Here is a 24,928-nt window from a genome sequence, read left to right on the forward strand (position 1 = left end):
TGGACCTGCAGTATTGAATGCCCTGATCCTGGTAGATAAGAGCTGTGCATCTGAGCTATGGGGGAACCCCTAACAGCGGCTTCCCAATCCTGGCCCTTCGACCAGCCCAGCATTTGCTTGCAGTAACTGCTGCCCCATTGATGGTTAAATATAAGAAACACTTAAATTAATAATAAAGTGAGGGGGTGGGGGTCAAATGCAAACCTCCCAAATTTGCTATTATTAGTATTTATTGGATTTATATCCTGCCCTTCCTGGCGAAGAAGCCCAGGGCAGCAAACGTAAACAAAACAAGTTGACACAAAAAAGGGAAACATGCTAAAAACAGTTGAAAACATTCCCAAAACACAGTTGCAATTCAAAACATTCTGAAACAGTGACAATATTCTGAAATGCAGTTGAAAACATTCTCTCGTCAGTGATCTTTGGGTTTCCAGGAACCTCATCAAATGCCTGAGTAAACCAGCTGAGCTCTGGCATTCGGCAGCAGAGGAAGCTCCCTTAGCAGAAGTCCATTGCCCACGTAGCTCAGTATTGCCCACACTGGCTGGCAGCGGCTCTCCAGGGTCCAGGCAGGGAGTCTCTCCCGGCTCTGCCTGGAGACACCTTGGGGGCTGAGCCGGGGGCCTTCTGCCTGCCAGGCCGGAGCTCTACCACTGAGCTGCTTTCGCCCTTCCCCAAGTCGCGAGTTTTCTCTGTCGCGATTGTGGCGCTCCATTGACTGAGCTGCCTCTCCTCTCTTTGCTCTCCCAGGCAAGACTTGCCAGCAGGCGGACCCTTGCGCCTCCAACCCTTGCGCCAACGGCGGCCAGTGTGTGCCCTTCGACTCAACCTACGTCTGCAAGTGCCCCACGGGGTTCCATGGCGCCACCTGCAAGGAGGACTTGAACGAGTGCAGCCGCAGCCCTCCTGTCTGCAAGAATGGCGGGACCTGTGTCAATGAGGTGGGCTCTTACCAGTGCCACTGCCGACAGGCATATACAGGCCAGAACTGCGAGCATCTTTACGTCCCCTGCAACCCCTCGCCTTGCCAGAATGGGGGCACCTGCCGGCAGACCGGAGACACCACCTACGAATGCGCCTGCCTCCCAGGTACAGCCCCCTGCTTCCTCCCCTTGCCTGCTGAAGCTACCTGCTCTTTTCTGCTTCCTAGTACCTGCCAGTGCTTGGGGGAGGCGTTGGGGGGAGATGGGGATTGCCTCATGGGGTCTTTTTCGTTGCCTTGTCGTCTTCCTGATGAACCGCGCCGTCAGGGTTGCACGGAATTGAGCTTTGTATTTCTGTCAGAGGCGTCGGCTTCTCAGAAAATGTCGAATTGGTGCAAGTTTGCACAGAGTCGTTTGCATCAGGAGAAATCTTTCTGTTTGCACTGGACAGTCATTGAATGCCCTAGAGAGTCGTCTAATTTAGCATGTTCATTTTACTTTTATTTAGTAAACACAGGTAAAAACATTGAAACTGCCAAGCTTTTCCTGATGTTGTGTTTGCAAACAACATACATTCATTGTTGCTAATGGAAACTTACGAAACAGATTTTTTTCCGTGGAAAAATAAAGGACTGGAAAAATTTCAGGCAAATTTCATGTCAGGCATACAGCTACTGTGAGTGCCAATCCCGTCCCTTCAGTCTGGACCAGTTAGATACTTTGATACCTCCTGGTGGCCACGTTAAAAAACCAGCCCCTCTGCTCCCCCTTCTGGCAACACCTACACGACCCTCACCTGGTCGACCCCTCAGCAGTCGGAGTGCAACTCCTGCAAGGGTTCCTTCAGTGTGCTTTGAAAACCCTTTCAGAGATGCCACTAGGAAACTGTGCGTTTTTTAACCGTCTCTGCTGCAAATATAAGACGTCCTCTAAACTCTGGAGAAAGTTCTGTGAGATGCTTTGTGAGATGCACGCCTTAAATGCTCCCCGAAAAGGCACCTGCAGATGCTTCTGAGGCCAGAGGCAGCCCCAATTCCCTGCTGGGTGAGGCTGGCTGTGGCCTTCTTGGTGCTTCGTTGTCTCTTCTGCAACTGCGCCGGGGAGAGGATCTTTCCCTTGTCTGTTGCTGCATCAGAAGTATTGCTTCAGGAGTCCATGTGGTGTTGACGTGGCTCTTCCTCTGGTCCTGGAGAGTTGGGCAAGGGCCTCAGTGGTTCAGTAGCAGAGCACCTTCCTTTCCGTGCAAAAGGTCCCAGGTTCAGGCCTCAGTGGCACCTCCAGGGAGGGCTGGGAGAGATTCCCTGACTGAAACCCAGGAGAGCTGCTGCCAGTCAGTGTTGACAGTGCTGAGCTAGACTGACCAATGCTCTGACTTGTCATGACACACTTCATATGCTTCCATTTAATTCAGTCTTTTGTTCAAAACGATGAGGGCTGGAGTCTTGTTTATTTTTTGGGAAGGGCCGTAGCTCGGTGGGTAGAGTGTCTGCTTTGCAGACCTGCAGAAGGCCCCAGGTTCAACTCCAGCATCTTCCTGCCGGAAACCCTGCAGGGCTGCTGCCAGTCAGTGCGGACAACACTGAGCTACACTGGCGAACTGGTCTGACCAGGTATAAGGCAGCTTCGTAGGCCTCTTGCTCACCACCAAGGCCCCCAGCAAAGAAGAGACGCCCTTGCCCGTGCCAGCAAGCCCCCCCTTGCAGCCTGACTCCCAGAGGTCTTGCCAAGTTGCTCCCACGCTTGACATCTGCAGCTAGGTCTTCCCTGGATAGGCCTCCTTCCTCTCCCCAGCCTGTGCCGGGGAGTGCTCAGTACCGTGCAGGGTGCTTCCCCCGCAGCGACGCCTGCATCTCTGAGATCCAAATGCTCAGGGAGACCTTGAGATGAGATTTGAAATTGAGGAAGCATCCAAACTAGGAAATGTGGTAGTAATGGGTGACTTCAACTACCCGGACATAGACAGGCCACATATGTGTTCCAGTCATGACAAAGAAGCAAAGTTTCTAGATATTCTAAATGACTATTCCCTAGACCAGTTGGTCATGGAACCGACCAGAGGGACGGCAACCCTGGACTTAATCCTCAGTGGGGACCGGGACCTGGTGCGAGATGTAAGTGTTGTTGAACCGATTGGGAGCAGTGACCACAGTGCTATTAAATTAAACATACATGTAAATGGCCAATTGCCAAGAAAATCCAACACGGTCACATTTGACTTCAAAAGAGGAAACTTCACAAAAATGAGGGGATTGGTAAAAAGAAAGCTGAAAAACAAAGTCCAGAGGGTCACATCACTCGAAAATGCTTGGAAGTTGTTTAAAAACACTATATTAGAAGCTCAACTGGAGTGCATACCGCAGATCAGAAAAGGTACCGCCAGGGCCAAGAAGATGCCAGCATGGTTAACGAGCAAAGTCAAGGAAGCTCTTAGAGGCAAAAAGTCTTCCTTCAGAAAATGGAAGTCTTGTCCGAATGAAGAAAATAAAAAAGAACACAAACTCTGGCAAAAGAAATGCAAGAAGACAATAAGGGATGCTAAAAAAGAATTTGAGGAGCACATTGCTAAGAACATAAAAACCAACAACAAAAAATTCTATAAATACATTCAAAGCAGGAGACCATCTAGGGAGGCGATTGGACCCTTGGATGATAAGGGAGTCAAAGGTGTACTAAAGAACGATAAGGAGATTGCAGAGAAGCTAAATGAATTCTTTGCATCTGTCTTCACAGTGGAAGATATAGGGCAGATCCCTGAACCTGAACTAACATTTGCAGGAAGGGATTCTGAGGAACTGAGACAAATAGTAGTAACGAGAGAGGAAGTTCTAGGCTTAATGGACAACATAAAAACTGACAAATCACCGGGCCCGGATGGCATCCACCCGAGAGTTCTCAAAGAACTCAAAGGTGAAATTGCTGATCTGCTAACTAAAATATGTAACTTGTCCCTCGGGTCCTCCTCCGTGCCTGAGGACTGGAAAGTGGCAAATGTAACGCCAATCTTCAAAAAGGGATCCAAAGGGGATCCCAGAAATTACAGGCCAGTTAGCTTAACTTCTGTCCCTGGAAAACTGGTAGAAAGTATTATTAAAGCTAGATTAACTAAGCACATAGAAGAACAAGCTTTGCTGAAGCAGAGCCAGCATGGCTTCTGCAAGGGAAAGTCCTGTCTCAGTAACTTATTAGAATTCTTTGAGAGTGTCAACAAGCATATAGATAGAGGTGATCCAGTGGACATAGTGTACTTAGACTTTCAAAAAGTGTTTGACAAGGTACCTCACCAAAGACTTCTGAGGAAGCTTAGCAGTCATGGAATAAGAGGAGAGGTCCTCTTGTGGATAAGGAATTGGTTAAGAAGCAGAAAGCAGAGAGTAGGAATAAACGGACAGTTCTCCCAATGGAGGGCTGTAGAAAGTGGAGTCCCTCAAGGATCGGTATTGGGACCTGTACTTTTCAACTTGTTCATTAATGACCTAGAATTAGGAGTGAGCAGTGAAGTGGCCAAGTTTGCTGACGATACTAAATTGTTCAGGGTTGTTAAAACAAAAAGGGATTGCGAAGAGCTCCAAAAAGATCTCTCCAAACTGAGTGAATGGGCGGAAAAATGGCAAATGCAATTCAATATAAACAAGTGTAAAATTATGCATATTGGAGCAAAAAATCTGAATTTCACATATACGCTCATGGGGTCTGAACTGGCGGTGACCGACCAGGAGAGAGACCTCGGGGTTGTAGTGGACAGCACAATGAAAATGTCGACCCAGTGTGCGGCAGCTGTGAAAAAGGCAAATTCCATGCTAGGGATAATTAGGAAAGGTATTGAAAATAAAACAGCTGATATCATAATGCCGTTGTATAAATCTATGGTGCGGCCGCATTTGGAATACTGTGTACAGTTCTGGTCGCCTCATCTCAAAAAGGATATTCTAGAGTTGGAAAAGGTTCAGAAGAGGGCAACCAGAATGATCAAGGGGATGGAGCGACTCCCTTACGAGGAAAGGTTGCAGCATTTGGGGCTTTTTAGTTTAGAGAAAAGGCGGGTCAGAGGAGACATGATAGAAGTGTATAAAATTATGCATGGCATTGAGAAAGTGGATAGAGAAAAGTTCTTCTCCCTTTCTCATAATACTAGAACTCGTGGACATTCAAAGAAGATGAATGTTGGAAGATTCAGGACAAACAAAAGGAAGTACTTCTTCAGCGCATAGTTAAACTATGGAATTTGCTCCCACAAGATGCAGTAATGGCCACCAGCTTGGATGGCTTTAAAAGAAGATTAGACAAATTCATGGAGGACAGGGCTATCAATGGCTACTAGCCATGATGGCTGTGCTGTGCCCCCCTAGTCAGAGGCAGCATGCTTCTGAAAACCAGTTGCCGGAAGCCTCAGGAGGGGAGAGTGTTCTTGCACTCGGGTCCTGCTTGCGGGCTTCCCCCAGGCACCTGGTTGGCCACTGTGAGAACAGGATGCTGGACTAGATGGGCCACTGGCCTGATCCAGCAGGCTCTTCTTATGTTCTTATGTTCTTATCCTGCCGTGGGCCCAACAGGCAGAGGGGTCACTTGGGGCGTGTGCCATGTGCTGGGCTTTCCAGAATGCCCCCCACATCCTAACTACCTGCTAATCTTGTCTAAGACCCCCGTCACTGGCTGTTGCTCTTGAGTGGAAAGCGCTTGCCCCCTGCCAGGAGTGGAATCCGCTGAACGGGCTCACCAGGTCTGCGGAGGGGTTTGCTGGGTTCCTTTCAAAGATTCGTCAGTGGGCATTACCCAGCGACTGCTGCTTTCCCCTCGCCTGTCATCTGACCTGAGTCTCACGCACACTTTCCCCGTGAATCCAGCTGACGCCTCCTTCTCTGCACTTCTCGTTTTAAGAAATATATTCCAGTGCCTCCAAGAGGAACCCGAGAGGCAGCAGTTTCGCAGCTTAGGAGGCTGCCTTCTGCGGAGCCAGGCTGTTGGCCCATCTAGCTCCGTATTGGCCACACTGGCTGGCAGCAGTGGCTCCCCAGGGTTTCAGGCAGTGATAGCCCCCCATCACTGCATCTACATGTCAGGGAAAGCCTTGCCCTGAGAGCAAGAGCTGTAGCTCAGTGCCAGGCATCTGCAGAGAGGTCCCAAAGTCAGTCCCCGGTGGCAGCTCCAGGCGGGGCTGGAAATGTCCGCTCCCTGAAACCCTGGCAAGCAGCTGCTGCCAGTCAAAGTAGGCAGTACTGAGCTAGATGGGCTCTTGGTCTGAGTGGTTGAAGGCAGCTTCCTATTTAATCCAGCCCTTCATTCACAATGATGAGGACTAGAACCGTACTTTATTTTTAGGGGAAGGGCTGTAGCAGAGCCCCTGCTTTGCATGCAGAAGTTCCCAGGTTCAATCTCCGTTGGCATTCCCAGGTGAAGATGTCCTCCAGGAGAGACTCCCTGCCTGAGGCCCCGGAGAGCCGTTGCCAGTCAGGGTTGACGCTACTAAGCTAGATGGTGCAAGACTGCTTCCGACGCCCCGATGGAAAGGGCGGACTGACTGAAAACGTGCAACCTGAAGTCGAGGCAGCTGTTGCTTCACTTCTGGATCCCTCTGTGGGGGGGGGTGGCATCTTTGGCAGGGCTTGCAGAACCTGTTTCTGTTCCCCGTCGCTTGTTTGCTGTAAGTGAATCGCTTTCACCCCAGGCTGAGGACAGGCAGCAGCCACAGCAGCAGCTGGAAAAAGCTGCATCACTGAATTGCGGCAGAGGAGGGGGCAAGGAGCCAGGCCAGGGCTTCCTGGAGCCAACGAGCCCTTGCCCCCTTCCTACTCTTTTCTTTTTTGGGGGGGCGAGACTCTTGAGCTGTTCCTGGGCCGCATTTGAGCCTCCAGACAGTCACCACTCTCGTGGGCTCGGTTCTTGGGAGGGGGGCAGAGCTGCCTCCTCGTTCTGGGCTGTCACGAGGTCAGGATCCTGAAAGGACTTTGCTGGGGGGGGGGGACGAGTGCCGCTCGCCTCTCTCCATCGCTTGGGAAAGAAAAGAAGGTTGCGCCAATGACACAAGGGGCTGGAAGGAGGTGCAACAGGCAGGGTCCTTCTGTGGGGAGATCCTGCGGCTGGCGGAGTCTGGGTGGTGTCACCCCAGCCCTGGCCATGATGCTCGGCTCCTTCCTCCTTGGGGACGGCTGCCTGCTGCTCCGCTGGGTGGACACTGGGCAGTGGGGAACCCGCTGTGCCCACCATATAGGCGTGTTCTGTGCATCGGTATTATACGGCTCCTCTCTTGGGAGCCAGATGCAGCCAGGTGGCCGTGCCCAAATGCTCGGGTCAGGAAGTGTTTGGGTCCGGAGAATGAGGAACGTAGAGCTGGCAAACTGGTTTATTTCATGGGGCGATGCGTGCTCTTGCACACTCTTGCATCCTGCTCAGGCTCGGGAAGCGGCTTCATAACAAACGTGAAATTAAACAGAATCAGCCTTGACTCTCGCAGATCAGGCTTGCTAGTTGTTTTTGGGTTCTGGGTGCAGTGATTAATTTTTGGAAAAAGGAACGCTTTGGCTGAAGACCACCTGGAAACGCCTCCCCCCTCCGGAAGCCTCCTCTGTTCCCAGATCTTGCATGTGAGGACTCTGTTTCTGCTGAGGGGTGAGGGAAAGGCACAAGCTGCTCAGGGCCGCATTTGAAATCTCTTACTCCAGAGTTGTTCCAGAGTTGAGCCCTGGCACTTTAAAGAGATGCAGGGGGCTGAGCGTTGGCACAAAGGCATCCTGCTGTCTGCCTGTGCAGAGAGGCGGTTCTCCTGCCTGCCCCCCCTCGTAGGCTGTGCAGTTGGGTGAAGTTGCAGTGATGAGCTCACGCCTTTCCAATGCATGAAGAGTGGCCGGCTGTTGGCCCGTACACCAGCTGGATCTTGCGTGTCCTTCAAAGCCAGGAGAACTTATTTATTTGATTGAGAATTTTTGTTCCATTTTGTTTTTTGGCTAGCTTGCTTGCTTCGTTGTTGCTTCCTGCCGTGTGGGGGACTTGAATCCAGATCATGCTAGTCCAAATGTAGGACTGGGCACCCTCCCACTCTCCAGAGTGTTCCTCTCAGGTCCTTCTTCCTCAGTAGCAGTGGAAGGATCCCAAATGCTCTTGACCTGGTTCCTGCACAAGTTTCAAACAGGCTTTTTAAAAAACATGCAATTGCCAAAAAAAAAAAAATCACCCAAAGGTGTGGGGGCAGGCATCAAAGTCTGAACCACGACAGCTCTCTTCAAAGACCATGTGTGGCCCATCCAAATTATTTAACCTCCTGCCACAGAGTGACCATGGCTTGAGCTGCGGTGAGAGGAGAGAGTGTCGGACTAGGCCGTGGGATGCCAGGATTCAGATCCCCACTCAGCCTACCTACCTCACAGGGTTGTTGTGAGGATAATATGAAGAGGAGGAGAATCATGCCTGCCACCTTCAGCTCCCTGGAGGAAAGGAGGGATAGAAATGGGATAAAATAAACAAACAAATAAAAAGCAACACGTTCCTCTTGCCAGATGGATTGCCAGCTAGTAGCCTTGCTGATTATCTAGAGGGTTAATTAAATAACAAATTAAAATGCAGCGCTGGTGACGCTTGCCACTTTGACGATCAGTTGTGCTTCATCTCGGGGCTTGGGGTGTTGGGCTGTAATCGTAACGGGGTGGGAAATCCCAAACTGTGGAGTTAAGTTTTGTTTTATTGGGCACCCATATTATCATGGTGTGCATTTCATAGGCCGACAGCAGCTTGTGAGAGTTTCAGGCAGGCTGAGGATGTCATCAATTGCTGTTTTCCCCCATTGCCAGAGGGGCTTACAAATGGGCCTGATGCATTTCCCCTCTCTCCCTTCCTCTCGTCCAACTGCCAGGCTTTGCTGGCCAGAACTGTGAGGAAAATCTTGACGATTGCCCGGGGAACAATTGCAAGAATGGAGGAACCTGTGTTGATGGGGTGAACACCTACAACTGTCAGTGCCTGCCTGAATGGACAGGTAAGGAATGGATGAATGGAAATGAATGAATGCCAAGATCTTGGCTGGCAGTGGGAACACTGGGCCAGGGCCAGAGGGTGGCAAGGTTGGGCGTTTCTTAGGGTTTGAAGGCTGGCCAGGGTGTGTGCCCACACACATACAGCACCCTCAAAGCACTGCCATTCTCCGCTCACACAGAACACCTAGGAAGGTAAGATGTTGTGCATTACTTTAGTTATTAGCCCTTTTGTTACTTACTCGGTAATATTTTGTAAATTGATAAATTTGCTGATTTTTGATAATGGTGGAGATGATCTTTATTTTAAAAAATTGTATGCTGCAATTTCATAAAAAACATCGGAGCGGTTTAACAACCATTACAATAAAATACAGTGGAAAGAAATCACACCAGTTTTCTCCCCTCCTCCCCTAAGGCCAGTACTGCACAGAAGACGTGGACGAGTGCCAGCTGATCCCCAATGCCTGTCAGAACGGGGGCACGTGCCACAACACCCACGGGGGCTACAACTGTGTCTGTGTCAACGGCTGGACGGGCGAGGACTGCAGTGAGAACATTGACGACTGCGCCAACGCTGCCTGCTTCACGGGAGCCACCTGCCACGACCGCGTGGCCTCCTTCTACTGCGAATGCCCGCACGGGCGGACAGGTGCGGATGGCAGGAAGGGCAGCAGAGCAGAGGCCGTGGCAATGGCGGGTGCAAAGAAGCGGCAGGAGGTGGCATGGCTGGGGGGGAGGGGCGAGGAATCTAACTAAATGACACTGACGCAGCTCCCAGCTCCCATCGGCCCATGGAACCAGGCTTAGGGGGAGCGGCAGTGCAAGAGAGGGAGGGGAGCCCCTTCCAGGCGGGCTCTCTGGGCATCCAGCGTCTGTCTTTTTACAGGTTTGCTGTGTCACCTCAACGATGCTTGCATCAGCAACCCGTGCAATGAAGGCTCCAACTGTGACACCAACCCCGTCACTGGGAAGGCTATTTGCACTTGTCCCTCTGGCTACATGGGACCCGCCTGCAACAAGGACGTGGACGAGTGCTCGTTGGGTAAGGTGTCCCAGGGGGGTTGCACAGGCAGGCAACTCTGGCCAAAGAAGCTGCTTGGGGGGGTGTAATCTGGGGAGGGGGGTACGGAAGGCTGGTAGAGAAAGGATTGAAGGCCACTATCATCCCCCCCAGCTGATAGCCCCAGAGAGGCTGCTAGCCACGTGTGTTGAGTAATGGCTAGTTTGCCCCCTCAGCCACATCTGCTAGTTGAGGCTATGCAGATACCTGAAAGACTGTTTCGCCCCTTATGGATCCAGTCCATCCCTGCACTTTGCAGGCAATGAGGGCCTCCTGCAGATACCGTCTTATCAGGAGGTCCGTTGCACACAATATAGGAACTGAGCTGTTAGTGTGGTGGCACAGACACTTTGGAACCGCCTCCGGTTAAGTATTAGACAGGCGCCACCTACTGAAGACCTTCCTCTTCCAACAAGCCTTTTAAGTAGAGACCTTTATCCCTCTCTGCGTCTGCATTGGAATAGTTTTTAAGATGGTTTTATTGTTTTATCACTTCTTGTTCGCCACCCTGGGCTCCTTTGGGAGAAAGGGTGCAGTATAAATTTAATAACGATAGATTGGAATAGTCTTATTTTATTTCCTTACCACTGCCACTGTTTTCTAAATTTGCCAGGCGCCAATCCTTGTGAACATGCGGGGAAATGCATCAACACGGAGGGCTCCTTCCAGTGTCACTGTCAGCAAGGTTACTCCGGCCCTCGCTGCGAGATCGATGTGAATGAGTGCTCCTCAAACCCATGCCAGAACGATGCCACCTGTTTAGATCAGATCGGGGTCTTCCACTGTATTTGCATGCCAGGTGAGCAGAAAGGGGGACTGTTTCGCCGTATGTGACCCTGTGGTAGCCAACATGGGGCCCTGTGGATGTTGTTGGAACGATGCTGGGAGTTGTGTTCCGGCAACATCTGATCTTAGGAAAAAGGGTTGGCTGGTTGGAAAGCTGAACAGGAGCACTTCTGATAGGTGAGGATGCACTGCAGCATTTTGTTGCACACAGCACTTCTATTGCTGAACTGCAAGGAAAGTGGCTCAGCAGAACAGGTATTTCCTTCACCATAAAGTGGGAGTAGGAGCCAGCCCTGCTAAGGTAGGTTGGGGCCATTGGCCGCTGGCTTCAAGGTACGGGCCTTTTCTGCAACGAGGAAGATACTTTAGGCTTACTTTTCTTTTCTTGTTTCAAAACTCCCTGCAGGATACGAGGGCATCTACTGTGAAATCAACACAGACGAGTGTGCCAGCAGCCCTTGCCTGCACAATGGGAACTGCGTGGACAAGATAAACGAGTTTGCCTGCGAGTGCCCAAAAGGTAGTGGCGAGGGAGGGTGGGATCAATCGCTTTGCCTTCAGCGCAAAGCCTTTGTAGTGGAAATGGAGCTGAAGTTAATCCACTACCCAGAGGCGATGTGAGGCTGGCAGATTTAAACCCAGGCCAAGTGGGCAGCTCGTGGGAAATGGGATGCTTCTTGTATGATTATCTCCCGCTTCTGGCCACTCAGAGGAGTCCATGTGTGCCTTTGGGGTGGGGACTTCAAGTTAAGGGGGGGGGTTTGCCTCACTTTGAAGGAGTATTGGGGAGAGGAACTGCTGCTGCTCTTAGCCCTGATAGGTAAAGAGAGCCTCCTGGTCCAGAGGCAGTATACCTCTGAATAACGTGCTGAGGGACAACCAACAGGGAACACAGGAAGCTGCCTTATACCAAATCAGACCACTGGGCCGTCTAGCTTAGTATTGTCTGCACTGACTGGCAGCAGCCTGCCAGGGTTTCAGAGAGGATTTTCTCCCAGCCGTACCTGGAGATGCCATCGAGGACTGAGCCTGGGGCCTTTGGCATGCAAAGCAAGTGCGCTGCAACACTGAGCTAGGGCCTTTTCCCTAAAGAGGAAGTAAGATTCTAGTTCTCATAATTCTAAGTAAAGGACTGGTTTAAATAGGATCATGCCTTACACAGACAGCCTCCCCTGCCCCCAAGTAAAATGGATTTGTGCTAAGTTCAGGACAGACAAAAGGGAGTCCTCCTGCAGTGGAGGCCTCTGAATACCACCTGCTGTGGATCCTGAGCAGGGAGAGAGCTGTTGTGCTCGGGTCCTGACCTGTGTGTAATGAGGCAAGTGTGTGTTTGGAAACTTGCTGATCACCCGGGCATGCACTTCGGGAGTCTGGACTGCCTGCAGGGTCCTGCTGAGTGTCTGCTCTGTTGGGAAACCTGCAGTTACCATCCCATCCCATCCCTCTATGTGTGTGTGTGTGTAGTGTCCCTGCCGTTACAAGGTGCCAACCAACAGATCTTAATTCAGGACAACTAGTGTGACCAGAGGGAAAATGATGCCCCGGGTAGATTTGTCAGCTGCCTGTTAAGTCGTGCCCACCGTGCACATCTCTAAACAGTCCTGGCTATTTGCAGGCTCTTGGCACAAAGAGACTCTCAAGCTAAATTCTGCTTCTGGGAGAGAGAATGAAAAAAAAGAGAGAGAGACTGAGGATCCATTTAAATAAAGGCAACCACAAGCTTTGCACTTGAAAAGAGCCTGTAGTTGGGGGAGAGGGAGGCTGGATGGGTTTAAATGAGGTGTTGCAGTCTGTGGGGGTAAGGCGAAAGAAAGGGATAGGGCTGGTTAATCCATGAAATGGGGTTTTTGAAGCTGAGAGGCCGGGCTCTACTCTGGAGATGTAAATAAGATGTTCTCAGAGCCGGTCACCATCGTGCCCATTCAGAACCCCGGGCAGCCGTCTCCATGGCGATGGAGAGCAAGCCCTGGAAGAACTTGACTGGGGCCTGAAGGGAAGTGGGTTGGAGGGAAGGGAGAGCCCCCCTCATCCAAAAGGTTGCCCCCGAGTGTTCAGTGTGGCATGGCTACGGCACTTGGATTTGGCAACCCACAATTAGCAGGAAAAGAGGGACAGAATCCCGTTGCCCTTGGAAGAGTTTCTGTGTGCAAAAAGGTTGGGGTGGGTGTGGAAATGGTATTCTCACCCTCTTTTTACTTGCCTTAACCGAGGGGATAGTTTAGGAGTGCTAAAGTGTGTGTGTGTGTGTGTGTGTGTGTGTGTGTGAGAGAGAGAGAGAGAGAGAGTCATCTTGACTTTCTGCAGAGAAGTAGAGCAGAATTTTTGTGCTTCGGTGTTGCAAACTTCCCAGACACAAAGTGTGCAATGAAGAAGGTGGTGGCTGTGGTTGCGGTGTTGGAAGATAGCACGTTTGGCTGTCGCTGTCAGCCTGGGCAGCCAGCCAAGTAGGACAACTGAAAAGGGGGCCAGGACCCACGGCATGCTTTTAACGGTCTCTCGAGAAGATTTCCAGAGACGGAAAAAGACCTTAGGAACAGGCGGGGGGCCCTGGTCATCCACCACTTGGCATTTCCATGTTTCTGAACATGTTTTAAGGCACGGGATTGAGGGCTGGGGGAGGGGCTTTATCCTCTTCCAGTTTGTGAGAAATTGCAGTTATTATTTAATTATCCCTCCCAAACTGGGGTTCCCCTCCTTTGGGCTGAGGATGTTTGTAGGAAAGTGTGTAATGATAACTCGGAATAATTCGGCAGAATATTTCACAGAAAAGGTTTTTTACTTTATCCTCAACTCTTTCCCCTCCCCTGGGATACTGGTTTTCTTTTTTAAGTGACTTGGAAAGGCAGACAGAGTTGCTTGGACTGTGTCCTGGCCCAATAAAAATATGCATGAAATTATTGGGGGGAGGAAGTTGCCGGGGGGGGGGGGGCTTTAGCTCCGTGGCAGAGCAGGGTCTGTGTGCAGATGCAGTAATGGCCACCAGCTTGGATGGCTTTAAAAGAAGATTAGACAAATTCATGGAGGACAGGGCTATCAATGGCTACTAGCCGTGATGGCTGTGCTGTGCCACCCTAGTCAGAGGCAGCTTGCTTCTGAAAACCAGTTGCCGGAAGCCTCAGGAGGGGAAAGTGTTCTTGCACTCGGGTCCTGCTTGCGGGCTTCCCCCAGGCACCTGGTTGGCCACTGTGAGAACAGGATGCTGGGCTAGATGGGCCACTGGCCTGATCCAGCAGGCTCTTCTTATGTTCAGAAGGCCTCAGGGCCTAACCCTGTCCCTGCAGCATCTCCAGTTAAAAAAGAATCAGGTAGCAAGCAATGGGGGTGGGGTGGGCCAGACCCTTCTCTTCCTGTGATCCCGGAGAGCTGTAGCTGTTGCCAGTCAGAGTTGCCAATACTGGTCTGGATGGACCAGTGGTCTAAGGAGGAGTTTTTGGCTTCCATAGTAACTCCTCACAGCTCCACAAAGAGACTGGCTTTTAGGGTGGGCAGGACAGCAGGGCCCCCTCCATTATTATTATTATTGTTATTATTATTATTATTGTTATTATTGTTATTATTGTTATTATTGTTATTGTTATTATTGTTATTATTGGCAGCTTTTGCTCCTTTGGAAGGATGGTCGGGGTATACATTTAATAAATAAAAATAATAAATAGCTGCTGCTGCTGCATTTTTATCCCACCTTTTCTCCAAGGATTTCAGGGTGATGCACATGATTCTCCCTCTCCTCACAGCAACCCTGTGAAGTAGGTTAGGCTGTGAGACAGAGTGAGCAGAGGATGGAAGCTATCCTATGGATTCCTTGGTCTGAGATGATATCTGCATAGAGATTTTTTTTATTAAGCAGTATATAAATCTTGCCAAATACATTCTGCACATACTGTTCCTGCTCCACTCTTTGTTTGCCTGAGTTATTTTTTCCCCAGTGCAGATATATCTTACGTCATCAATACTTTCTGTTCTGGTGTGTGGCTCGTTCCTTTTGCTTAGAGACCCTTAAAAGCTGCGGGGCACAATAGTGTTTTACTATCCTGGCTCCCCACATTTACCTGCATTAGACAGCTTTCCTTTCTGGTCATCTGAAGGAACTCCTTATTCTCCACAGGTGACTTGGCAAGAGGCTGTTCACACACTTGTTTTCATATCTGGAACAGGCGGGAGCAGTCTTTGGTCCTTAGCAGGAAGAGAGAGGAGGTTCCCAGCCACTGAAAGGGTCTCGACCATCCTGGAGCTTGCAGGAGGTGCTCAGGCCAATCTCTCCCTCTGTGTTTCCTTGCAGGCTTTAATGGCCACCTGTGCCAATATGATGTCGACGAATGCGCCAGCACGCCATGTAAGAACGGAGCCAAATGCATTGATGGCCCCAACGCCTACACGTGTGAATGCACCGAAGGTAGGCTGGGGGCTCTGGCCTCTTTCTGGGGGCAGGGTCTGCAGGGCACAAACCGATTTGATTTGATTTACTAGACTTGTATATTGCTTGTATTTTTTAAAAAAGTCTCTATCTTACAAAAAAAAGCATGACACACTATCTTATTATTAATTTAAAAAGCATTTATAAACTGCTCAATATTTCAAAAATCTCCACCTGCAGTACAATCTAAAAAGCAATATATCATTGAACAAAAACCTGAAACCAACAAAACAGCAGTATGAAGACATAAAAGCATATAAAAATAAACAAAACAGAAATTCAGAGGAATCAAACTTGTAAAACAGGGTCCAGTCTTACAGGCCCGGGTAACGCTTTTAAAATAGGACACAATTGTAAAACACAAGCAAAAACACCCGAAAGCCTGGACTGAGTAACGTTAACAACAGAATCGTGAAAGCTGCCTGTATATTTGGGAGAATAAAAGAGTTTTTCGTGATGAGGGTTCTCCTCCCTCAAGGCTCATGTCCCTTACCACTAAGCTGCATGGTCTCGCCTGCCTTGTAGAGCAGCACTGATCTGAGCCACAAATTGGGCGTTGTGCACCTAATCAGAAAGGCTGGATGAGGCCTGGGCAAATGTGTGACTGAATAAGAAGCCAAGCGCAGTTCGCTTTTGCCTTCCCAACCTCATTCTAGTCCTCATTGTTCAGAAGGAAGGGCCGAATTAATTAGGAACTTAGAAAGCTGCCTTGTGCCAAGTCAGAACCTGGGACCTCCTGGGTGCAAAGCAGAAGCAGCGATGGCGCTTCCCCAGGATGTGTGTGAAGGACCAGGAGGGCTCTGTTTGGCTTCTTGGGACGTGAGCTGCACCAGCGTAACCTAGAAATGCTGGCAGAAGTGAGGAGCCTCTGATTCCTGACCTTACAGCTGCAATTCCAAGGGGTCTGGCTCAGCATTCCCCCCCCCAATATTTGGACTCTACGTCCATTTCCTGCCTTCTGCCTCTCTGACTGCGGCTGCCTCTTGCATGCAGCACCTGACCCAGTGAGGCAAGCCCTCCTCCGCCATGGCTAAAAGCCTAGCATTCCCGGGGGCGGCTGTTGGGGTACGACGTCGCCTCTGTGGCCACTTCCCTCTCTGGCCCCTCGCCTCTGCAAAGGAGAAAGCAGAGCAAAGCAAAAGACAAAAAACGCAAAAACATTGGCCCTTCCCCCTGCCCGCCTTCCACCACTCCCCCACCCCACCCCTGTGCCCTGGGCTTGTGTGTGTGCATGCGGGGCACCCGATGAGTGAAACTCGAGTAGGTCTTGGACAAAACCAACGCCATGAGCCTTCGCGGCCAACAGTGGGGCTTTTGTGGTGCAGATCCCGCTCGAAATCTTCCAGCTGAACAGTCTCTAATGAGCATCTGGGTCGGGCTGGAGCTCTGATGAAAAGCCGAGATGTGGATTTCATTGGGGTGGGGGGCGGGGGGCGCAGTCAAAGCCTGACTTTGTCTTCCTCCCACCCCCCTCCTCCCCTGCCCCCGGCTTTTGTCCTCCCCTCTCCGTACCCCCGTGCTTCTCAGTTATGGGAGGACGGCGAGATAATGGGCACCGCTATTATCCCTCTGTACACGCAGCCATTTGTCCCGAGCGAGGCCCCCCGTCCTCCCCAGCCCCCCTCCCCGCCCCTTTGGGTCCAGGGCCAGCCTATCTGAGCTGCATCCAGCCGAGGCGAGGCGAGAGCTGCCTCCGGCATCCTGTGAAAGGGAAAGAAAGAGTTTGTCTGTTCGAGGGGAGCCACTGTGCCCTTTGGGCTCTTTTCATTGCAGCACTGGCGGGGGGGGCTCCTTCCTCCTCCTCCTCCCCGCCCCTCCCCTCCCCAGCTTGTGTGCCACGCGCCCTGCCCCCTTGGCAGGCAGCGCCCACTCAATGCCTTGCCCCCGGCTGCCTGAAGAGGAGTTGCTGGCAGCTGGGTGCAAGTGTGTGGTGCTGCTGGCTTCGGCTTCATCTTCAGAAGAAACTACCTCACACCATTGGCCCATCTAGCTCAATATTGTTTACACTGACCGGTAGCGGCACACCAGGGTTTCAGACAGGGGGTCTCTCCTAGTCCCACCTGGAGATGCCGCTGGGGACTGAACTGAGAACCTTTTGCATGCAAGGCAGTCACTCATGCTCTCAGCTACAGCCCTTCCCCATAGTAGGAACGTAGGACGCGATCTTATTTATACCAAGTCCCTCTCGCTCAGTATTGTCTACACTGACTGGCAGCTTCTGCTCTGGTCACCCCTAGATTGGATTACTGCAACGCCTCGCCCTCGAAGCTGGTTTGGGAACTGTGGCTGGAGCAGGAAGTGGCAGCCACATAAAAACCAGCGGCAGAACAACTGCTCTGGCTGCCTTCCACCTTTCCAAGCCCAATTTAAGGTCCCAGTTTGGGACCACAATACCTGACCAGCTTCCTTTCTCGACGTTTATATGCCCGGTCCTTACAGGCGTCATCTGAGGCCCCGTCGGCTGCCACCTCCTGCATAAGTTGCAGTTTCCGAACCAGCTTCCAGGGCAGTGCACTGAGAAGGGCTTCAGAGGATGCCTGCAAGGACTGGCAAACTCTTCTAGGGAAAAGCAGTCTGCCAGATCCCGTGGTCCTGAATTGGGCCCTGAAATGTGTAAGGCAGCCAGTGTAGTTGTGCTAATACTGCAGTTATGTGGTCGGCTCTTCCCAAGTCAGAGATGGCAGCAACAAATGAGAAGGTCTTTTCAGCTGCCCCCCCAAACTGTGGAATGCCCTCCCAAGCGGAGCCCGCTGGGTGCCGACACTGGCACCAGGTTAAGCCTTTCCTCTGCCCCCCCCCCCGCCTCCAGGCATTGGATGGAATTTTGAAAAGAGTCCAGTGTTAAGCCCAGGTGGCAACTGACTCGTTAAGAGATTGGTTGATGCGACCTGCTTGCTGCTGTTCCTCCTCAGGCTTTTCTGGCCCCCATTGCGAGACTGACATTGATGAATGTGACCCAGACCCTTGCCACTACGGCTCCTGTCAGGACGGCATTGCCACCTTCACCTGCCTCTGCGAGCCTGGCTACGCCGGACACCGCTGCGACATCAACATCAATGAGTGTCAGAGCCAGCCGTGCAAGAACGGCGGCACATGCCAAGACCGCAACAACGCTTACAACTGCCTGTGCCTCAAAGGGACGACAGGTACCGGGCACCGAGTGTTCGCTGTCTCTCCTCCTCCTCGGAGGGCTCATCTCAGCAGCCGTTTTGTGGTTGCCAGCGGGCTTCAGGTCACAAAGCAAGGCCAGGGGAAGTTTCAGAAAGGCAACGGTGCTGAAGAGACATCGGGAGCATGAGGCGCGCGTGGCCCCTGGCAGGGGGAGCTGATTGGGGTTTTAGGGCTTATTTGCTTAACAATACATTGCTACACTGCTTAATCGTCATAACCTCTAAGCAGTTTACAATTCACTTCCCAAAGAAGTAGTGGTGGCCCCCACTTGGATGGCTTTGAAGGAGGATTAGACAAACTCATGGAGGATATTAAGGCGCTCAGTATGTGACTCCCCCCCCTTTTAGAAAACTGTAGTGTATACACAGCCTTGTGTCACCCTGGATGAGAGAGGCTGCCTTCATGTCCTTGAATGCCGTTCGCTTCCAAAGCCTCTGTGGGGAAGGGGCATGGGAGTCCCCCAAAAGTCACCCCATCTCGGGTAACTGGCTTCACATGCGGTACCCAGACTCAGTCCACTTCTGATCACTTCTTCCCTTTCTGGAAGGCCCCAATTGTGAAATCAACCTGGATGACTGCGCCAGCAACCCTTGTGACTACGGCAAATGCATGGACAAAATCAACGGCTACGAATGCACCTGTGAGCCTGGATATACAGGTGAGGATGGAGGAGGAGGGGAGCCGGGGGACGGCCGTCTGCATGTGGAGTTCCTTGTGGCTGGCGGTGACTCGTGTGTGGCTTCAGATATGCCGCTGGCTCAACCTTTGACCTCTTCTCTCTCTCACAGGGAGAATGTGTAACATCAACATTGACGAGTGCGCTAGCAACCCTTGCCACAACGGGGGCACCTGCAGGGATGGAATCAATGGCTTCATGTGCATCTGCCCAGAAGGCTACCACGACACCATGTGCCTTTCGGAAGTCAACGAGTGCAATAGCAACCCTTGCATCCATGGGAAATGCAACGATGGATTGAACGGGTGAGGTTTTTCGGGGGATGGCTCCCCAGGTGGGAGAATCCAAAGGGTGCGCTCCCTGCCTCACATGGTCAGATCCAGCCCCTGCCAAGCTGAGAGTGGGGTGAGATGAGAGGTCCTGGGGACACTTCCCAGACAGGCCCTTGCACCAAGGAAAAGAGGGCTGCACCTTTATGGCAGTAGAGCATGCGTTTTCCAAGCAGAAGGTCCAGCGTGCGCCTCTGGTAGCGCAGGGAATGTTCCCTGCCTGAAACACTGGACAGTCACTGCCAGCAAGTGTAGACAACACTGAGGAAGATGGACCAAGGGTCTGACTTGGTGTAAGGTGGCTTCCTATGCCAGTTAATGCCACTTGCGCATGTGGGGAGAGTGGTGCTCTTGCACTCATGCCTTGCTTGCAGCAGACTTCCCTTTCAGGCATCTGGTTGGCCACTGAGAGAGCAGGAGGCGGGACTAGATGGGACCCCTTTGGCCTGATCCGGCTGCTGCTGCGGGGCCGTTCCTTCTCTTCTTAAGGCATGCACATTCACAGTGTCCCAGAGATATAGGGTAGCTGGGAAGGGCAAAACGGTAGCAGCCTTGAGCGGCAGATGCGCAGTTCCAAAGACGGCTGCTTGGGTGGCCAGGCGGGTCTTCTGCTGGGGTCAGCTGATGGAAACGTCCCTGTCTGCAGCAGCCTGATGCCCAGCACGTGGTTTGGACTCCAACTCGTCCATTAGGCATAATCCATCTGGAGGGCTCCAGGCTGGCGAAAGTTGGTCTTCACACACGCGTGTGACCAAATCACTGTGTGGCTCAGGCATGTTCTGCTTCCATTTCTTAACAACAGCTACAAGTGCGATTGTGACCCAGGCTGGAGTGGGACAAACTGCGACATCAACAACGATGAGTGTGAGTCCAACCCTTGCATGAACGGCGGCACCTGTAAGGATATGACCAGTGGCTACATCTGCACCTGTCGGGAAGGGTTCAGTGGTAAGAGCCGTGGGGAGAGTGGACCAGGGTGGGTGGGGAGAGTGGACTGTGGGGAGAGTGGACCGGGGTGGGTGGCCATTGGACATACTTGCTGGGGCTGATGGGAGCTGTAGTTCAACAACATTTAGAAGGCCAAAGGCGCCCCACCCAACAGGAAATTTGGGACATGTGAAGGACTTTTGAACCTTCAAAAAGCAGGGAGCATCCCTTTGTGTTTTGGAAGGCCCCAGTTAAAAGGCTTTTGAGGGGCCCAGACTGAGCGTCCTGGAGAGGGGGGATGGGGGTCAGGCTTGACCGGCTGACCCCATGGCTGCTCTTGCTCATTCTCTCTAGGCCCCAACTGCCAGACCAACATCAACGAGTGTGCGTCCAACCCTTGCCTCAACCAGGGGACTTGCATCGACGACGTCGCGCGCTACCAGTGCAATTGCCTTCTGCCGTATACAGGTGAGAGGCCAAACTCTGAATGGGAAACAGGCAACCCTCCGCGAGCGGATTATGGCAGCCAGGATGCCTGAACTGGAAAGCGGAAGGACGGATGCCTCACACTTCCTCGTTCTCTGTGTTGCTTGAGACAACGGGGAAATCCCCCTTGTGACTTGCATGCGGGGATGGTGGAAGATCTGCGAGCCTCCGGGGGCCGTTGGACTCCAGCTCCCATCACGAGGGGGACTCCTCATCGCCCTTGGCATTCGGAACACTGGTTGCCAGAGACCGCAGGAGAGGGATGGTGCTCTTGTGCCTTCGGCCCTGCTTGTGGGCCTTTCCCTTTGGGGCATCTGGCCGGCCACTGGGGACAGGGTATGCCAGACTAGGTGGGCCCCCTTGGGCCTCATCCAGCAGCCAGGCTCTCCTTGAGAGGCTGTGAACGTCAAGTGTGGGGCTGGGAGAGTAGAGGAGGCTTTAGATCAGGAGCGTGTGGGTGTGCAAATGTGCTTCTCTCCCTCTTGGTAACACTTCTTGCCCCAGATAAAAAGGCAGGCTGGATTATGATATGGCTGAGATCCCCAGCTATGCCCACTTTCAGGGGCCCCATAGCATTATTGGGAAAAAAATATTATTCTAACAGGAAGGACAATGAAAATACAAGTAACAAATATTTATATTTGCATATATACACAACTAAAACCTAACCATCTAACTAAAAGATAATATATTGCAATAATCCTGTTTGCATATGAAATCCCTTTAAATGAAAATGCCTTATGATTTCTTACTTGGCACATATGAAAACTGAATTAAGCTTTTTATTCTTCATTTTTAAATCTTAAGTTCTTTTAGTCTCACTTTTTTATACGTGCATGCACATATATACAAACATGTTTGTATGTGTATGCATAATGCATTTTATGTATTTTAATAGTATTTTATACATTTTAATCTACTGTAATGTTTTGTGTTTTTATTGTGTATTTTATTATGTATGTGTGCGTTTTTATTGTAGCCGCCCTGAGTGCCCTATTGAAGGGCGGGATAGAAATATTTTAAATAAATAAATAACAATTATTTCTGCACAGATTTATAAACGCGACAGCTTGTATCTGGCACAGTTCTACTCAGAGTAAACCCGATGAAATTAATAGACATAGGTTAGTCCTGTCCATTATCTTCAATGGGTCTACTCTGAGTTAGGAGTAGCATGGGATACAGCCTAATCAGACATATAATTGTGTGGCCATTAAGTATATTTTGGTCATATCAGAATGATAATGTATGCTTTAATTTTTTTGAGCGAGTTATGTAAATGTTGGTAATTTTGTAATAGTTTTGTATTTGAATATAACCTGAGGCCCCAAACTGTGGTTTACTGAGCTTGTACGTAAATCCGGCATGGAGGCCAACAGGGGCACCTGTGCCCAAAGGCTGCTTGTGCATCTTTTGGGTTCTCCTGAGGGAAAGGAAACACTCTTGAATGAAGTAGCTGTCGTTAGGAACATAGGAGTCTGCCTTGCACTGAGCCAGACCATCTAGCTCAGTATTGTCTACACTGACTGGCAGCCGCTCTCCAGGATTTCAGGCAGGGGTTTCTTCCAGCCCTACCTGGAGATGCCGCTGGGGATTGAACCTGGGCCCTTCTGCATGCAAGGCAGATGCTCTGCCACTGAGCTGAAGTCCTTCACCTAACAATAAAGTAAGATTCTAGTCCTCATAGTTATGAATTAAGGACTGAAGAGAGGAAGCTCTTTATGTCACGTCAGGTCGTTGGTCCATTTAGCTCACTATCACCCATGCTGACAGGCAGCTGCTCTCCAGGGTTTTGGGCAGGCCCTACCTGGAGAGGCCATTGGGGGATTTGAACCCGGGACCTTCTGCATGCCAGGCAGGTGCTCTCCCTGCTGAGCCACGGCCCTTTGTGTTTTTTTGCAAGCAGCTTGTTTGCTCCATTGCTGCTCCTCTTGCAAAGGGCAATGGCCGCATCACCTGCCGGACAGGCCCAGCGGTTCCGTGGAGTAGGACTTTCTGCTGAGCTGATTCCTCTCTGCCCATTTCCTGCTTCCGTTTTGCTGCACAATTGGAGGAAGCCATGACTTCTTTCCTGCCTTTGCCGGTTGCCGTGGAAACTAACCAGGGAAGTGGGGGGGGGGAGTGGAGGCCCCTGGAAAACAGAAAAGGCCTTTTAGAGGATAAACTGGCGGACACGGAAGATAATGCCATTATGCAGGGAAGGTTGGCTTGGTAAACAGGAAGAACTGCTGGATGCGGCGGGGGAAGGGAAAATGGGGTTGAATCTCGCTTCCCCCCAAAATGGCATCCTGGATTGCCCCAAAAGTCACCAAACCTAAAGCAGGTGGAATTTGAGGCTGCAACCTCTTTGGAAACACACCTTTCCAGAACGCCCCTTGGCGTCGGTTAACATTTCTTCCCCAAGAGAAAGGAATCTCTCTTGGAAAGTCTCCAAGGCTGCACGGAGGGAAGGGAAGGCCCTGAAATCACCCGCACCGCAAAGGCCGTCATGAACCCTGTGGAATGTCTGCTGACTTTCCCTGATTCCGGAGGAGATGCCCCCTCCAGGCGCCTGCAGGCGTTGGAATCGCCCAAGACTTCTTGGGTGGCAGGATACGAACACAGCACATCCCCTGCCATTTTCAGGTCAAGAACAAGAACCAGGGAACAGAGGAAGCTGCTTTCTGCTGAGTCAGGCCATTGGTCCATCTAGCTCAGTATTGTCTGCACTGACCAGCAGCTGCTGCCCAGCATTTCCAGGCAAGGAGCCTTTCCCAGCCCTGCCTGGAGATGCCATTTGGGACAGCCTGGGCTGCTGCTCTGCCACCGACCTACGGCCCTTTCCCTAAAAATCAGATGAGAATCTAGTCCACGTAGTTCTGAAGGAAGGGCTGGATTAAATAGGAACATTATAAAACTGCCTTCTATTGAGACAGGCCACTGCTCCATCTAGCTCTATGTTGTCTACACTGACTGGCAGCCGCTGGCTCTCCAGGGTTTCAGGCAGGGGATGTTCCCAGCCCTACCTGGAGATGCTGTTGGGGCCTGAACCGGGGCCCTGCATGCCAAGCGGATGCTCTGCCCACTGAGCTGTGGCCCGTCCTCTTACCAAATGTGCGAGCTTTGTTTCTCTGCTGCTTTAAACTCTCAGGGCCAACCTGTCGGGACGTCCTGGCTCCTTGTGCGGGCGGACCCTGCAAGAACGGCGGCAAGTGCAGAGAGTCCGAAGACTACGAGAGCTTCTCGTGTGCATGTCCTCCAGGCTGGCAAGGTAGGGCTTTCGGGCTTTTGTTCTGTGGTCTCCAGATTTACCCACGTGCACATATGCGTGATGGTGAGGTTTATGACACAGATTTCTTTCACTACCGCAAGATGTTTTGATGACCTCCAATTTGGATGAGTTTAAAAGAGATTAGACAGATTCTTGGAGGATAAGGCTATCAGTGGTTACTAGCCACAATGACTATGCTCTGCCCCCACTCCTGGAGGCAGTGGGCCTGTGAATGCCAGTTGCTGGGATCACAAGTGGGGAAGTGCTGCTTTTGCACTTGGGTCCTGCTTAGAGGCTTCTTCCCATAATGGGTGTCTGGTTGGCCACTGTGAGGACAGGAGGCTGGCCTAGAGGGGGCCCCTTTGGCCTGATCCAGCAGTGGCCAAAGTTAAAAACTCAGCGTTCATTTCAGCTGTGATAGACTGAACCCTTCTGTTTGTTATAAATGATGTCATTTACTTTGTTTTGAATTTTTAAAAAGACCTACACAAGTAATGCTAAGCAGTTTTTGTATATCTGTATGTGTGCAGTGGTTGAAATTGCACTTGGGGTCCCAGGCCTCCAAGCCTGTTAATTCCCTCTCCCCCGCCCTGACACCAAGATTGAGAAAAGAGAGCTGTCTTTATCTCTGCCTCAGCTCCAAGTAGTGAAGATGCCCTGAAAGGGCCCCAGATAGCAAGCTCTCTTGTGGCAGATGCATGATTTATGGCCTGGAGCTGCAACCGCTGTCTAGGCCCTGGCTCACTTAGGATGCACCTGGCTTCCTGCAGCCCTTCCCGCGGTGGGTGAGCTTCTCACCTTCTCTTTCCATCCCTCCTTGCTTGCTGCACGTCCCTGACCAGCCTTGCTCTAAAGTGATGCTTTTGCCAATTCCCTTCCTTGCTTTGCAGAAGGACCCGCCGCACTGGGCCTCGACCCATTCAGTTGCAAATTTTAAAGATG

At 51.3% G+C, this 24,928-nt stretch overlaps 1 protein-coding gene across 1 annotated transcript in view; it reads left to right on the forward strand.

The window, feature by feature from the left end:
* The window catches only part of NOTCH1 (notch receptor 1), a 98,255-nt gene that overhangs the window by 44,251 nt on the left and 29,076 nt on the right, over window positions 1-24,928 (forward strand). Inside the window, exons 4-16 of the mRNA XM_061603695.1 lie at window positions 754-1,092; window positions 8,767-8,889; window positions 9,303-9,536; window positions 9,774-9,929; window positions 10,561-10,746; window positions 11,140-11,253; window positions 15,013-15,126; window positions 18,060-18,293; window positions 18,866-18,976; window positions 19,107-19,299; window positions 20,126-20,271; window positions 20,605-20,718; window positions 23,867-23,986. Coding sequence (XP_061459679.1) covers window positions 754-1,092; window positions 8,767-8,889; window positions 9,303-9,536; window positions 9,774-9,929; window positions 10,561-10,746; window positions 11,140-11,253; window positions 15,013-15,126; window positions 18,060-18,293; window positions 18,866-18,976; window positions 19,107-19,299; window positions 20,126-20,271; window positions 20,605-20,718; window positions 23,867-23,986 — 2,184 coding nt within the window. The remainder of the gene's footprint in view (window positions 1-753; window positions 1,093-8,766; window positions 8,890-9,302; window positions 9,537-9,773; window positions 9,930-10,560; window positions 10,747-11,139; window positions 11,254-15,012; window positions 15,127-18,059; window positions 18,294-18,865; window positions 18,977-19,106; window positions 19,300-20,125; window positions 20,272-20,604; window positions 20,719-23,866; window positions 23,987-24,928) is intronic.

This window comes from Rhineura floridana, chromosome 20 (genome assembly GCF_030035675.1).
Source record: "Rhineura floridana isolate rRhiFlo1 chromosome 20, rRhiFlo1.hap2, whole genome shotgun sequence".
NCBI classification, from domain to species: Eukaryota; Metazoa; Chordata; class Lepidosauria; order Squamata; family Rhineuridae; genus Rhineura; species Rhineura floridana.